The 17194-nt window shown below is 25.5% G+C and overlaps 1 protein-coding gene across 5 annotated transcripts; it reads left to right on the forward strand.

Moving 5' to 3' along the window:
- The first annotated feature begins 45 nt into the window (after nucleotides 1-45).
- sqd (RNA-binding protein squid) lies at nucleotides 46-16249 on the forward strand. 5 transcript variants are annotated; one of them, XM_065516029.1, is made up of 8 exons: nucleotides 49-375; nucleotides 3569-3609; nucleotides 3707-3981; nucleotides 4068-4302; nucleotides 5964-6080; nucleotides 12899-13021; nucleotides 13345-13640; nucleotides 14663-16249. In XM_065516029.1, the coding sequence occupies exons 1-7, from the start codon at nucleotides 233-235 to the stop codon at nucleotides 13416-13418; spliced, it is 1008 nt and encodes a 335-aa protein (XP_065372101.1). In that variant the 5' UTR covers nucleotides 49-232; the 3' UTR covers nucleotides 13419-13640; nucleotides 14663-16249. The 5 variants fall into 5 exon arrangements, with proteins under 5 accessions (XP_065372103.1, XP_065372104.1, XP_065372101.1 ...); XM_065516030.1 differs by having other exon boundaries at nucleotides 12899-13018; XM_065516031.1 differs by lacking the exon at nucleotides 5964-6080 and having other exon boundaries at nucleotides 46-375.
- Nucleotides 16250-17194: the final 945 nt, after the last annotated feature.

A 17194-nucleotide genomic window follows, 5' to 3' on the forward strand; every position in this document is an offset into this window, starting at 1 on the left:
GCGTAGTAAAAAGAAGATTTCACGATTAGCTAGTGTGTTCATCGTCAACTTCTGTCTTTTCCGGCCATTACTACAGTCATCAGCTTTACCGCTCGTGTCGTCGCAAAAACAGAAAAGTTTAATAATTAAATTGTGTAGTTTTTTTTTAGAATACACAAAAACAGTGAAATTGAGTATATTAAATTATAAAATAAATTGAAATTTATTAATATAAATAAAAAATCCAAATATAATGGCTGATAACAAGAATCAAGATTGTGAAATGAATGGTGAAGATTTCTCACAAGACGTCAGCGCTAATGAAAAAGAAAATGGTGGAACTGCCGGTAACACCAATGGAAATGCCAACGATACAAATGCACGCGACGATGACAGGTATTTAAACAATTTTCTAATATTTAATTGCGTTTTTTTATAAATTCAAAAGGAATTCATTCCAAGAAAAAATATTGTTACGTAAATAGAAAAAAATTATACGACGGTGAAATACTTTGATAAAGAAAAAAATTGTATACACACATGCCACCCAGAAATATGGAATTAAAAAAGAATCGTGGATTATTTCTCTACTTTGGTATTTTTGAGTTATTTTTTTTTGTACAAAATCTTGTGTTGTATTAGCTGTGGTCTTATATTTGTTTCCCCTTATTTGCGCGTGTGTGTACAACTGTACTTGAATTCTCAAAGATTTGCCATCTATTTTTGGTTTTAATAATACATTTTTTCTTTAAATTTGGTTTTTACAGTGATTTCATTTTTTTTTTTTGCAATATCAATGATTTCCAAACTAGACAATTTTCTTAACTATTGAAAAATCATGTTTATTTAAATTGAGGTTATGTTTTTTTCATAGAAAACGCATGCTTAAGTTTGATTCTGCCTTTGTTTTGCAAATTTTCCTTTTTTATTTGTTTTCTCTTGGTTTTTTTCTTCTGGTTCTGCTAGTTTTTTTCTTTCAATATTTCGTTTGCCTCGTCATTTTATCAAAATGGCGGTTCGCATTTTTTTCATTATTTGTCATCATTACTTTTGTTTTGTGTATATCTTTCGTTTGTATATACCGGTCGCTGTTTACTTTCATAAATTGTATGTATGTGTGTGTGTTTGTATGTATGTATACCAAAAATGTTTTGTGTTAAAAAGTACCAGATCGTTGAAAAAAAACTATTGTTTACATTTACAAGATAATGATATTTAAAATGATGAAAAATAGTGAAAATTGCACAAGTATTTTATTTAGATTTGAATCGATTTTTTTTTGCATTAGTATATGTCTAAATAGGAAATCACTAAATAAATCAATAAGTGTTTTTTGATCAAATCAGGTATACAGAAAAATGCTATTTTACAATATGCATAGCGTGACGATATATTCCCCATTTGTCTAGTTTTTTCCACATTTTACAGACAAAAATGCATTTCGGTGTTTTAATTTGAAACCTTATTATTTACTGTTGAACATATGTTTAACATTTTAATTATGTGAATTATATGTATACATACATACATACTATATTGGACATTTTCTTTCGTTGTGGAAAAGAAAACAAGCAAAAAGGTTGTACGGCGACAAGCATTATTTATGTAGGTACATTAGGGTTGTAGATATATTTCTCTTATGTACATAAAATCCAAAAATAAAAAAAAAAAAAAAAAAAAAGAAACATACATTAGCATTCTTTAAATTTATTGATATTTGCAATTAAATGTGATGAAAATCTATTAATTTAAACAGTATTTTTACATTATTGAAATCGACAATGCTATATTAAGAATTTCCTAGTTTTTTTGTAGTTAATTTAACATACATATTTGTTTGAGAAGGTTCTCTAATAGTATGCTCTGATCCATTTGATAAAATTGTATTTTCCTAGAAACTATTGTTTTGAGGTAATTTTGTGTTTTATTGTTTATTTTTTGTGGTTCGTACTTTAATTTTACTTCTAATTTTATAAGTTCCCGATCGTTAAAATAAAAAAGTATTTGAAAGAGCAAAAACGGAAAAAAATCTCAATGATTGGATTCTTATTAAGTTTTAGATATTTTGAATTAAGCATTACTTATTATGATTGTTAATTGTAGTTTTTAAAAATAAAACCAATGTTAACGTACGCAATTTTTAAATAAAGTATATATTTTTCAAAAAACCAACAACTTTTTTTAGTTTTTCTTCTTTTTTCTTCTCATTTATTTACCTAAACTTGAATTACATACTTATACTAGCGCCATAAAATACAATATTACAATAGACTCCAATCATTGAGTTAGTATTAAGAAATTTTGATATTAAATAACAAAACAATTTAAGTTTAATACATTTATTAATTTGTCTTCAAATCTAACGACAAAAAGCAACTAAAAACAATCAATAATACGAATTTTTAGCAATATGTATTAAAAAGAAAGATATAATGAGGGAAAAAGTGGTGGCGCATTGTTATTTTGAGTTTAGTAACGAAACGTTTATCCTTAAAATAAATATGTAATGGATGCAAATAACACACATGTAATAACCAAGAAAATAATCCATAATCTATATATCATTGATTTTCCTGTTGTGTTTGAGTGAACTAATCTTGTTCCTCTCCGGCAGGTACTATAAGCCATAACCATACCAAACCAAAGCAAAACCTTGTAGCTTCTAAGTGGAAAGATTAATAAAACAAAACGCAACATCACAGCTGCTGCTTTGTTGACCAGAAACGATTGATTGAATGAATTCTGCAGGTGTTTGTCGTTTGGCTGCACTACTGCGACACACAGAGACAACCAAGAGACGACGATGTATTTGGACGACTGTGATTTGTGCTCCAGACATCACCGACACTGCCCTCCAATGAGATGATGATGGTATTTATCATAGTAAAGCATAAATAAAAAATACACACAAAAATTCTAGTTTATCTATTGCGAATGAATGAAATTTAAATTGGATTAAAACTACTTAACGTTGTTGTCATTTTAACGATAATAATAATAATAGTAATAATAAATAAATAGTATCTTTGTATCTTTGTTTGCAATTTTTTTAAACGAAACGAAATTAAAGTTACTTGAATTGAAATGAATCAACCAACAAAAGAACAAAGTTTTCTAGAGCGGTGTTAAACATTTTGAAATACTCGTTTTCTCTCGATTTGTAATTTTTTGGCCAGTCTTATTTATATTTGTCTAGATTTGTTTAAATTTAACGTAAGATATATTTGTATATTGATCTTTTTAGCATATTATTTTGAAAATACATAAAATAATTGTCATTTGATTTCTCTTTTTGTCTCGTTTTAAAATTCTTTTTCGATATTAGATTTGGTGATTTGTTTTTTCAAATTCCATATAAATTTGTAAGTGAAAATCGTGTTGTTAAAACGTAACGCTTTCTATTTTACTCATAATTTTTTAAAGTAAAATTTCAAAATTAAATTTTGAAAAATAATTATATTATTAAAAAAAAAAGAAACTGTCTTAATAATAATCACACATTTAGAGTTATATCTATCTATATATTAAGTAAAATATTGAATTAAATAAAACTAAATTATATATTTTTCTCTATTAAACAATTTTACAGAAAATTATTTGTTGGCGGTTTAAGCTGGGAAACCTCAGAAAGTAAGTAACAAGATTAAATTAATTTTTTTTTTCAATTTTCAGTGTTTTATTCCAAAACAATTTATTAATTTGTTTTATGTATTTTTCTACTTTACAGAGGAATTGCGTGAGCATTTCAGCAAATTTGGTGAAATTGAAAGCATCAATGTTAAAACAGATCCTCAAACTGGACGTTCTCGTGGCTTTGCATTTATTGTATTCACACAAACTGATGCTATTGACAAAGTTAATGATGCTGGCGAACATGTTATCAACAACAAGAAAGTTGATCCCAAAAAAGCTAAAGCTCGTCATGGTAAAATTTTCGTCGGTGGCTTGACCACCGAAATCAGTGATGATGAAATCAAAACCTATTTCAGTCAATTCGGAAACGTAAGTTTTAACAGAAACATCAATTATAAATAAGCCAACTTACTAACTAATGTTTTCGTATTTTCCTTTCTTTTTTTTTAATATAGATTGTCGATGTTGAGATGCCTTTCGATAAGCAAAAGTCCCAACGTAAAGGTTTCTGTTTCATTACCTTTGATTCAGAACAAGTTGTAACTGAATTGTTGAAGACACCCAAACAAAAAATCTCCGGCAAGGAAGTCGATGTTAAACGTGCCACCCCCAAACCTGAAAATCAAATGATGATGATGCGCGGTGGTCGCGTTGGTGTACGTGGAGCTCGTGGCGGTTACGGACGTGGTGGTGAGTTTTACTACAATTTTTAATATAATCTTTTTTAAACTAAAAATCTGTGTAGACCGTTACAATGTGAATATTAGTAGAAACTTTTCGTAATTATGTACATATCTGTTTTTAAAATGTTGTACATACATTGACACATATGTGAAAAATTCAAAAACTATCAATGCTTATTTTTGTTAACATCATGTTTAACATTAACTAAAATATCTATCAATTGTATTTTAAGGTGTATTATTGAACTTTTGCGTTTAATGCATGTGGTAATTATATTAGAAACTTTGGAAAAACTGTTTACTAAAATTAGTTTGAAACAGATTTGTAATTGTTTGCATAATATTTACCACTGAAGTTTATAGTTTTTCTGTTGAGCGATGAGCAACAAAGATTTACAAGATTGATTTGTCTATATTTTTTCTGATTGTTTTTTTTTTTTTTTAAATATCGAACGAATATTAAATTTTGGAATAGGCTAAAAATTAATGAGGGACCGAATTACCGCATTCGTAATCGATTATTATTATTGAATTTTTATTTTTTCGGGTTTCACTTATACATATTTAGTAGATGACTGAAAAATCGAAAAGTGGTAATTTTTGTTCGAAAAAAATTCGAAAAATTAGAAAAGTTTTTTTTTTTTTTTTAATTTTTGTTTTCAAAATATTATAAAATATATATTTTTTATTATAAAGTCGCAAATATTCGAAGAGTCGACATTTTGTTTCAACTATAGAACCGTAATATCCAGACAATTTTGTAAAGATATTTCTGATTTTGAATAACAATGTTATTTGAGATTTTGAAATAGTTGATTTCAAATCAAAATCTAAAGAACTTTTTTCAAATAAAAAAATCTGTCATAAAAATCTAACCAATATATAACCCCGCATTCTGATTTTTTTTTTGACAATGAAACTGTTTATTTTTAATAACAATTTCTATACAAAAGTTGTAAAATTGTCAGTTTAAATTCTAATTTTGTCATAGTCAGATAATGTACAGAATACGGGGGATAGGTAATTGTTTCTGATCCTCAAGTGTAGTGTAATTGATATATCGTTGGTTATATTTAAATGTCTCTCTTAATTAGCTTAATTTCTTTTACATATTTATAAGCATAGGGTAACAAGAGACGGAACGTAATTGACAAATACCTAAATCTTGCAACAACAAAATGCATACATATTAGTTAATCTATATTGCTGTTGTATCAGATATATGGTTTGTTGTATTTTTGTTTGACACAGAGTGTCGCGTCTCTATGTATAATTCTCTATGTGTATAAGTATTAATATTAAAATTCGATTGAAACCTAGTATTTAATGTAAATAAATAAAAGTGGTCTTTCTGATATTAAAAAAAATAAAAAAATACTTCCACAAAGTCGCACACATCTCTTTGTATCCAAGTTGAATATGACCAGAATCGGACCACTTGTTAAACCTAAATTATACAATTTTTTGTGTCTTTGTTTTATTTACAATTTTGCCACTCATTTAGAATAAACTAAACTCCTACAAAACATTCAAGAAAAGTTTCTATTAAAATTTCCAGAAAAATATAAAATCTTTCATAAAAAATTTTGTAAAATCGAAAAAAATTAAAAAAAAATAAAAATAAAAATAAATGAAATTAAAAAACAAACAAAATTAAAATTTTTATAGGTTATTCTCATCAATGGTCTGGTCCTGGTGCATATCCCTATAGTAGTTATGGTTATGATGCCGGTTATGGTGATTACTACAGTGGTGGATTTTTCAATGGCTACGATTATGGCTACGGTAAATACCAAAATAATTATAATAATAGTACTCCTACACAAACACCTTCTAATTATTACAATAACAACACATCATCCAATTATCATAAAAATAATAGTAGTTATCAACAATTCAAATAAGTTTCTTTTGATAAGAAACCAAGAAATGAAAGATATTCAAAATAACAAAAACAATTAACCTTAAACAAACAAACAAAAAAAGAAAAAAACATGCAAAACAACAACACAATAGACACAACACCAACTTCAATTTGTTCTTGGAACAATAAATCAGATTTGTGGCAATAGACTCATTTATAAATGATGATGATTACTGTTATTTTATTGATATATTGATTTGATTTAGGTATTTTTTAAACCATCTTAATATAATCGTATATATTTTTTATTATTTGTTTGATTTTAAAAGAAAAACAAAAACAAATTTTAGACATGATTAATTTTCTTCTATAATTCTATAATTAAAGTTTTTTTTTAAATAACCAGTTTAATTAAATATAATTATTAATGTTAAATTTTAATATACATAATATACCTATACAAAAAATATAATATTTTTCTAAATATTTTTCTTTTTGATTTGTTAAACGAAAATAAAACAAAATAAATTTGTTTCAATATTGCTTAAAATTAATTTAAAATATAATATCAACAAAATCTTAATCACCAACAACAACGACCATTAACGTAAAGCTACAAAAAAATTATATATTTTTTTTAAATTAAATATCTATGTAAAAGTTTAATAGCAAGAAAGAGTATTTAAACAAAATAACTAAACAACCAACAATTAAAAGAAAAACTGACGAAGCGTGTGTGTTATTAAATATGTGTGAGTGAGTGTGTGTGTTAATTAAAAAAAGTTAAGTTCCATTATTAATTAACATTAACAAAAACACCTCTAAAAATGCGAGCGAGCGAGAGAGTTTAAACATTTATAAATATGATTATTTTAGTTGTAGTAGGAACTAAGTGCAACTGAGACATTGAGAAAGAACTAATTGTTTTAGAAACTAATGCCAGAACAAAGTAAGAAAGAAAGAAAGGAAATAAATAAAAAAATAAATCCAACTGACAAAAGTAAAAGCAATGTTTATAGCAATGCCTGCCTTCCAAGTACATAGTTGTAGGTGTAATCATCATCTTACATAAATACAACCAAGATACATACATATATTACAAATTGTACCTTGTTTTCTAGAGGAAAATTATTCGATTTAGTTTCAAACATTTCTTAATGTAACATTTAAATCGTTCTTGAAATACATTAACAACTGTTAGATGATTTATGCTTAATAATTAAAAACACATTCATACCTCATTGTGCCAAAACATTTTCTATACATGCATATATTGATTTTTTTCTATCAATATATTATTTAAATATATACTCCCATTTAAATATCTTTTTAAAAAGTTTAATATTATTGAAATGTTTAAAACACAACACATGTAATGTGCCTTTTATTTATTTTGCCAAACACTTTTGTTTTTGTTTATTTCCATTCTTCCCCCTGCCCCACCCACACAAAACTTTTATGTTTTTTCTTACTAAAACAAAAGAAAATATTACAACCAACCGGCCAACCCCCTCCTCCCTAATACATAGTTATTTATTTTATAAATATTTATTATTAATCATTAATTTGGCTTAAAGTCAAATAAAAAAACAAACAAACAAAAACAAAGCCTTTATATAATAATATATACATATATATATATATAGACATACTACAATACTACTCGTTCACCACTCAACAAAAAGAGAGTGGTCGAATGAAAATCATAAAGTGTTATAAATTTTTTTATAACACTTTATGAAAAACAAACAAAAAAGAGAAATACAATTTGATATTCTAAGAGATAATACGTGCATATATTTTTATTATGCATTATTATTAATTATAATAATATTTTTACAAATATTTTATACAAACAAACAAAAAAACTCCCATCAATAGTTTTAAAGTTAGAAACGAGTTGAGACTAGACGAAATATAGCAAGTTTAATTTTACAACATTCGCGAAGAACCTCTTTCTGAACTTAAAAATATTGAAAAGAGTAAAGTAAATATTTAGAAAGTTAGCTAGCTTTTTACTCTCCTCTCCAGTAGGTGAATTAAAACATTTTAGTATTATGTTAGTTTTTTTACCCATTTTGTTCATTATAAGTAGTAATATACCAACAATATGCAATACGTTTTTCCCACACATACTCGATCTCTATTTTTCAATATTTGTTACAAAATGGGGAAATTAACATACATAAAATGCATTTGTTTAAAATTGTTTTCCTGACAGGGTAGTAAAAGCAGCTGTCTTCTTTAAATTATACAATTTTTTTTTTAATTCCCTTTTATGCATTAATTTTTAGTTAATGTATATTTGGGGTGATAATCTTTTATTTGCCTTCGGACAATTTGTTATTTAAAAGAAAGTAAAATAAATAATTAAAAAAAGATCAATTAAATAAAACTCATTGTTGTTTCTTGTCAATTATTTGAATTAGTTTTTGGTCCATCAGCAGCAGCATAATAAATAACTTTAATTATTTTTTTTAACATCAGCTAGATAGAGTTTTTTAATACTTTTAAAATATGGCAATTTTTACGCGTAAATGCGGCGTTTAAAGTTTATTATTATTATTTTAATTTTCGTTATAAAAAGAAAACACACTTCGTCAATTTTTAATAAAAGCAATGAAAATAAAAACAAAAAACGGGTTAATGATTTGTTAAATAATGAAACAATTTTAAACAAGATTTGAAACAATTTTTTTTTAAACTTAAAATAATATTTTCTACTAATAATTAGCACTTCAACCTCTAAGCTACTCAAACAAGTTTATAATACATGAATGAATTAAACCTTATGCAGGATAAGATTAGTAAACTTTAAAGGCTACTCTTAAGTAAACCCATAATTTTATAATTCTAATCTTTTTTGGCCCACTTGTGTTTGAGTAGTGAGTGTTGTAGTTTATTGAAATTTAAAGCCAAGCCCTCTTTTTTGATAATTTTTTTTTTATTATTATTATTAATAATATTAACCTTTGATTTAATATAAAAAAAAGAAAAATAAAATTAAAATTTATATATTTATCCAACCAATTATGTAATACATACTTTATTTTATATATATATATATATAAACAATATATACATATATATTTTTTTTATTAACCACTTGCATGTTTCTCAATGTTTTTTTCATTCATATATCTCTATATAAAATTAAGTTATAAAAGTTATAAAGAACTATAAAGTATTTTAAAAATGTTATTAAAGAAATAGGTTTTTGATAAACCTCCATGTTTCTTTTATTAATATTTTTAAAGTACAATTTACCATTATGTTTTTAAATCTTTATTATTTGCCTAATTAATATTTTTTTTAAATATAGTTTAAAAATATAAAAATATTTTTAATTATTTTTTATTATTTTAAAATATACCTTTTAAAAATCTAAAAAAAAAACATTGTAATACCGAATTTTCAAATGTTTCGCCTCACACACCATTTTTATTTTTGAAATTAAAAAAATCTTTGAAGTTTTGTTTTTCAACATTTTTTTTCGCTTAAGTCTTTAATTTTTTTTAACCTGGTTTTTTGTGGTTAATTTTAATAATTTTTTTCCGTTATTAATTTTTAATTGTATTTTTTAGTATAACTTTGTTATGTAGTAGATTAAACATAATTTTTTGTCTTGAATTCTATTTTTTAATTAATATTTTTTTCTTATAAATTTTAAAATTCCATTTTTAGTTTTAGTATTTTGTAAAACCACTTTTTTTATTTTTTCTAACAATTAATACTTAAACAATGAAAATGAAAAAAATCCTTAAAAATAATAGTAAATTTGTTTTTGTTTTTCTTGAAAAAATCTTATAATAAATTTAAAAAATAAATTTTCTTGTATTGAAAACATTTAAACATATAAAATAATATACATATATAAAAAATCCAATCCCCCCTTTAACTGCGGTGAGGTGAGACATTAAAACACACAAAAATTTTTTGGCAAACTATAATTCCAAAAAATCAACTCAAGCTAAGAAACAAACTCTAAAAATAACTTTCCCAAAAACGTTTTAACGTTAAGAAATTCCCTTGAAAATTTGCAATTTTAAACGCTGAAATTGTTGTGTGGAAAATAAGGTAAAAAAATCACAAAACTAAAAATGTCAACTAAAAATATTTAAAAAAAAAAAATGCATTGTAGAAACATGAGAAAAATTTAAGCCAATTCAAATTAACATTCTTTTTATATATCTAATATTTTTAGTATATTAAACAAACATTTATATGATGTGAGCGCCGCTTTGCGCTCCCAAATCAATCAACCAACTATATAATATATTTTGTGTTATGCTTTTTTTGCTATAAACAAAAACAACCACATTTTGTGTTTATAGGAAAAAAAGAAATGAAAAAAATATGTCAAAACACCACAGCTTAAATTATTATAATTGTTTTTATCTTATGAAAAAATGCCTTCTTATATTAGACATCATGTGTATATGTAATTAAAAAAAAGAGCAAATAAAAGAAAAAACCCTAAAAAAACATATATTTTTTTTTGTTTCTCATGTATTTATTAGTGATCTCTATCTATCTCGCTACTCGTTCGTCGTCATATAATTGCATAATTTTTCCCCCCCTCCATCTTGTTTTCCTCATAACAATTTCACAGGAGTTTAATTTTTTTTTTTTTAAACTGTTTCATAAATGCAAAAAGTAACATCGTTGGTTTTTTTATGTTAATTAAACGTCAGCTTTAGAAATGATTTTAATTTTTAGTTGTGATAAGAATATTTGCATTTTCTTTAAACGCGGGTGCAAATAAAAATTTCCTTTAAACAAATTATATAAAATGAACAGAACTTTTCAGTTGTTAGTTTGCCGCCTCGGAATTGCGATTTAACCCCGTTACATTGAATTATGATGGACGCCGATAAAAATCCATGTTATGCTGATTATTCAGGAAAGATCCTGAGTATTAAAACGAATATCGCTCGGCTTATTTGTGTGATAGATTCAGAAACCGTCTACAAGGTTTTGGAAAATTGACCGCTGCTGCTTTTCCGGATTAGTCAGCAATAAGAATGAATTATTTGATCTCTCTATAAATTCAGTTTTGTAAATTTTATTATATTTTAAGAGAACTATAAGAAAAATGTAGCTGTGCTTGATCAACCCTGTCTAACTTAGAACGCTCAATGTTATGACAAATTTTTAGATATGTGATGGAAATCGTACAAGTTGTATACTCGGCAATGCAGATTCATATATACAATTCATCCAGAGCTTTAATAAATAAATAAATTGTTTGCTTTATTTACTAAAATCTTAATTCGGAATTAAAAAATTTCGGCCATTCATTCCAGAAATGTATTCCCAAAATCTAATTCATTCATTAGCTTCATTCAAAGGATTTTATTTAATATAAAATTCATTATCGTTTAATTCGTAATACAATTAATTCATAACAGAATTCATTCAACAAAAAATTTATCATATTATGATAAATTTTTTGTTATACAAATTGAATTAAAATATATATATATTTTTTTGACATTTGATTAGAAGATCAATTAATCATTCAATACATTTTGAAAGCTATTTTGTAATGGATTTTAATTAAAGAAAACTTGAATAATTCAACAAGGAATTAATGAATTCTTAAAGGAATGAAGTCAAGTCAACATATTTTCAAAATATAATTAAGATCTCACTTGTAGCTCACTTATAGTTCATGTTCTAAAGTTATTTGGCGGCTTGGGAAAGTTCGTTTTAACTGTTATGTCAATTCTCGTGTCGCAAATGAATGTCAAACTTTTTATATACCCTCTCATGGTGAAGGTATAAAATGTGTAAAATTCCAAGTGTTACATTCCCATAATTTTTGGGCTGAATTATTTTTAATCTGGCTTCAAAAATGATACACATGAATTCTATACAATTCGATATATTTCCATCACATATGGTTTTGTGTTATATTAAGTATTTAAAATTGTTCGTTTCGTTGAATAGCTAACAGGGAGAGAGAGAGAGAGAGATCTATTTAACAATTTAAAAACGTTTAGTTTTAAGAAGAAATTTTCAGTGAAAAAGAGACAGTATTTTGATATATGATGGAAGCTTCCAAAAGCTAATTACAACCGACAGACAGACCAAAAACCAATTTTTAGGAAGCTGTTTGTAAATATTCCAACAGAATATGAATTTCTTGTTGAAATACGAATAAATAATGAAGAGAAAAAAGTTTTCACAAGAAAAAGTATTATGATACATCAAATTCATCAGTACAAATATTGAAAACAACAGGTAAAATGTTGCAAACATACTAAAATAACATAAGTGTAAATGAAAATATCCATGAAATTGTATCGATTGCCAAATAAATAATTGTGTGTTTTAATGATGACTATCCCCCCTTACACCGCTTTAAGTTTTTGTTTTCCTATTTATATTTATGATAAAACAACAATTTTGACCGTATTTTCTCCTAATAATGACACTAAAGAAATAATGTGTAGAGTGTAAAGTAGTAGCAATAATATGTAGTAGTTAATGTAATTTTACACAGATTTCTTATGTTATTTTGTTTTCTTTTTGCTTTTTTTTACATTTTTCTTTAATTAAAATCATAAATCAATGTGTTAAAACAAAATACCAATGAAAAAAAAAACAAAATACAAATGAACTTTTTAAAATGAATGAACTCAAACAAAAATAATAATAATTAAAAATATAAAATATAAAAATGAAACCCAACTCACTTACCTTAACCAAAAACAAATCGCATAAATAACTAAAGACTATGGCTATGCTGGAGGTTATGATGGCTATGGTGGTAGCGGTGGTGGTTACGGTAGTGGTGGAGGCGGTGGTGGTGGTAATCGTGGTGCCGGTGGACCCAGAGGTGGTCCCAAAGGAGGTAGTATGTATAATTATTCCAAATAATTCATATTTGTACTATATAAAATAATTGGTATTTTTCAAAAAAAAAATAAAAAAAATTCACATACACAGTAATTTTTAAAATAAAAATCGGTCAAAATTTAAAAATCTATATTTAAAAAAATGTAAATCCTTTTGGTTTTAAAAAACAAACAACAAATAAATTGGTAGTTGGATTTTTGTAGATTATTTATAATAAATTAGTTTAAAAAATATTAATGTTATTTAATTGCGCCTCTAAAACAATTATAGATGAAATATTAATATTCCTAAAATTATGTTTATGATTCTTGTCTATTAAAGGTTCTGGTGGTGGCGGTTATCAATCTGGCAAACAAAGAGGGACAGGACGCCAGCCAAGACATCAACCTTACTAAATAAAACTTCCTTACTTTAAACAAACAAAAAATACAAACAAAAAAAAAACTAAATAATATAAACAAGAAGAAATTAAAAAGTAATTTTTAATACTAAAAAACACAAAAGAAAACAAAAACCAACCTAAGCAACCGAAAGTCTTTCTTAATAAATACAAGCATTATGCTAATAAACAGCATAATTCAATACAAATTATCAATAACATAATTTAGTTTGTTGTGGTAAGTTTTATTTTTATTTTTAAGCTTGTGTTGTACGAAACGAAACCTTTAAAGTAAATGAAGAGAAATTGTGATATGTCAAATATGCCCAATCTGTCATCTAATGTCGATGGCAGCCGAACTTCAGTTGCCTAAATGCTATTACAGATGTTAACTGTTGCCAAATTGGCAAACAGAAATTTGTGGTTGCCTCTGGCAACGCAATAGGTCTGCATGTTCGCTGCGGGCTTATAAAAGTTTATTTTTATAAAGAAATCTTGTCTAAAAAAGAGAATTTCGGGTTTGCAATTTATGAATCGATTTGTGAGATTTTTAGAGTTCGAGATGCAAACAAATAGGTTGTCTATGATTATCGATATACAGTAGGGTTCCTAATTTTCCGGACTCTTTCTCATTCCCGGGAAATTTTTAATATTAAATTAGGATAAAAAACATTTTTATTAAAAGATTTAAGAGGTTCAACTAATTTAAAGGTGGAGTATGTGTAATTCTTTTCCAAATCAGAATGTATATAAACATACATATGTATATTTTTTATAAATTTTTATTTTTTAATGTTAAGCGTCTTAAGAACTTAAAATTTAAATTTGTATTAAGTCTACTGCAATAAAAGTAAAATTTTTCTGTTTAAAATAAACATTCTTCTGTTTTTCTCAGGAAAATTACTTTGGTTGAGTGATAAACGAATTTATTGCTAATAAAATGATTCAGTATAAATTAATGAATTTTAAAGTTATGGCTGAAAAATTTTAGTTGAGATGACAAAAATATGGATATTTAAATTAATTCTTTGTCGTCAACTGGCTATATTCGGCACCACCGAAATAGCACTCTCACTTGTTAAATATCTATTCGTTTTTATAAACAATATAAAATTGCTTACACATTTCGAAAATAGGAAATTTTTTTATTCTTACAATTTCTCGTGGTTTCGTTTCCTACAGCAAGAGCGTTGTTTACTAGTTAAATAAACAAAAACAAATATTAATTTATATTTTCTTTACTTTTCTCTTTTCTTGCAGCGTTCTTTTTTTATATATAATTATTATTATAATTTAATCATAGTCAACAATCATCCAAATCAACATATTTTTGTTTTATAAAAAGCTGTCCCTCCACTCCTATATAAAATCCCCCCTTTTCTTATATATACACACACATACACACAGGGAAATCATTGTAGTAAAAGGATATACATATTGTTTTATTATTATATTTAATAACTGTATCGTCACACTCTCGCCAAATTCAGCAATATATTTAAAAGTTTAAAATAAATAAAAAACAAACCATTCCAAATCCATAAAACATATAATACATCAGCATACTATTCTTTTTTTCATCTAATTACACCACTTTCAAAACAAAACAGTTTTTTTCTCCACTTTACCTTAATAAATACATTTATGTAATATTTTTTTTGCTACTTTTTTTAGTTGTTAAAATAACTATAATTTTAAATTTAAATAAACAATAAAACAGTAATTACCAAGATTTTCTTAATTTTTTTTTTGCTCAAATTTTAAATTCGAGTGTATTAAACTCCTCCTCCCAAAAGAAAAAATGCAACCCACCTCATATTGAAAACAAACCTGCTCTTCCTATTTGCTACACTCTTTCACAATATTAAACATAATAAATATAATAAAATATATAAATAATCTTAAACTCCTTCAAATAGTAGTGACTCATTTAGTTTTGTTCCTTTTAGAAAGTCAAGGCCTGTTGTTTTGGAAGCGTTTTTAAACAAGAGTTATAAAACAGTAATGAATTTAATAAAGAACATTATGGAAAAAATCTCGTTGTCTTTTAAGAGAACTAATGAATTTTTAATATGTAAATATGTCCATACACCTACATATATAAGAAGTTCATTTTTGTCACACAGACCTTTCTCTATAAGTTTGATTTGATTACATTTATTTCTTTTCTTCGGCAATATTACGTACTTTTTACATTGTAGTAAATACATTAATATACTTTTTTTATATCTATAAATATATATAAATATAATTTAACAAATATATAAAAATATATATATTTTTCTTAATTTTAAGTATTTCTCATATTTTTTTTTTGTAATTTACACAACAAATCGTATCATCATACACAACACAAAAGCAAATAAATCATGCAAAAATAATAACAAAATACAAAAAAATTTAACAAATTATTAAAACAAAATCAAGAAAAAACAGAAATAAATGTTTATATAAAAACACAATGTTTGTTTAAAATTTTATTCTAAAATAAATCATAAATATAGCAACTAAAACCACCAAAAAAAAAATCATATATATATTTTAATAACTTTTCCTCTCACTCTCTACTATTGACAAAGTAAAAACAATATTTTAAAATCAGGCATCCTAGTACGAGTTTATTGAAATATTGCTTTTTTTAATCTTCACCATTCTACAAATTCAAAATCAATAAATAAAAAATAAAAGATGTTCCTTATCATCTCTTACAAATATTGGAACAAATTATACTTTCATTTAAGTATTTTTCTTAATCTTAAGAATGAAAAATATATCCAAAATTATATATATTTACGAATGAAGAAACACAAAAGAACGGAAATATATATATTAATGTACAAAATCAAATATATTCTGTGTTTTATTTTTTTTATATTGCAGGAATGAGTTTGGCTTAAAAATTAGTATATAAGTGAGGGAAAATAATAATGGGAAAACATTGATTACACAAGTTTACAAAAAAATGTTTTGGTTCATTGAATGAAACATATATATTTTTGAGAAAGGCTAGGAAAGGTAGTTTTTTTTTTTTGTTTTTTATTCATTAATTCAAAAAATTACAATTTTCATTGATATGGTCTCAGTGCCTCTAGGGCATTGTTGAGACAACGTTGGCTACAATATACAAATTATTAATGCTTCAAAAACTGCTTTTAAAAAGAGATAATATTACATTAGAAAATTTAGTAATATATACTATACTAGCTGAACCCGGTCCGCGTTGCTGGCCTTTAGAAAACATCTGTATACAGTGTCGGAAAAAGTCGGTAATCCCACCTTCAATGTTAATACATGTGGCATATCGGCTGGTTCCAATGAATTAAAAAATTAAGTAAGACAATTGACGACTTGTTCTTCGTTCATTACTGTGTCAATCGATTTGTATTTTATTGTTTCGCCAGACACTTTCAATTGTATTTGGTCATCGAGCTTGTTAACATTTTTGAGTCCATACGGAACATACATACACACATCCATTTTTATGAAATATGTATATGGCATTAGCGGTATAATGTAAAAATTGGATTTTTACACGCCCCTCCGCCCACAGACCGAATATTAAAAATCTGACTATACAGTGTTACCTGCTGGGCTATTCTAAAGATTCCCTGAAAATTTCATCAAAATCGGTCCAGCGGTTTTTTATATATATATAGATGGCATTAGCGGTATAATGTAAGAATTTGATTTTGCCACACCCCTCCTTTAGAGTGTTACCCGCTAGGCTATTCTAAAGATTCCCTGAAAATTTCATTAAAATCGGTCCAGTCGTTTTTGAGTTCATTCGGAACA

This window comes from Calliphora vicina, chromosome 1 (genome assembly GCF_958450345.1).
Source record: "Calliphora vicina chromosome 1, idCalVici1.1, whole genome shotgun sequence".
In the NCBI taxonomy this organism is placed as follows: domain Eukaryota; kingdom Metazoa; phylum Arthropoda; class Insecta; order Diptera; family Calliphoridae; genus Calliphora; species Calliphora vicina.

Bases quoted from the DNA above. Each gene is read 5' to 3' on its own strand.
- sqd (XM_065516029.1), top strand. From the start codon at position 233: ATGGCTGATAACAAGAATCAAGATTGTGAAATGAATGGTGAAGATTTC. The intron at 376-3,568 runs GTATTTAAACAA...ACAATTTTACAG, and splicing joins AATGCACGCGACGATGACAG to AAAATTATTTGTTGGCGGTT. The intron at 13,022-13,344 runs GTATGTATAATT...TGTCTATTAAAG, and splicing joins AGGTGGTCCCAAAGGAGGTA to GTTCTGGTGGTGGCGGTTAT.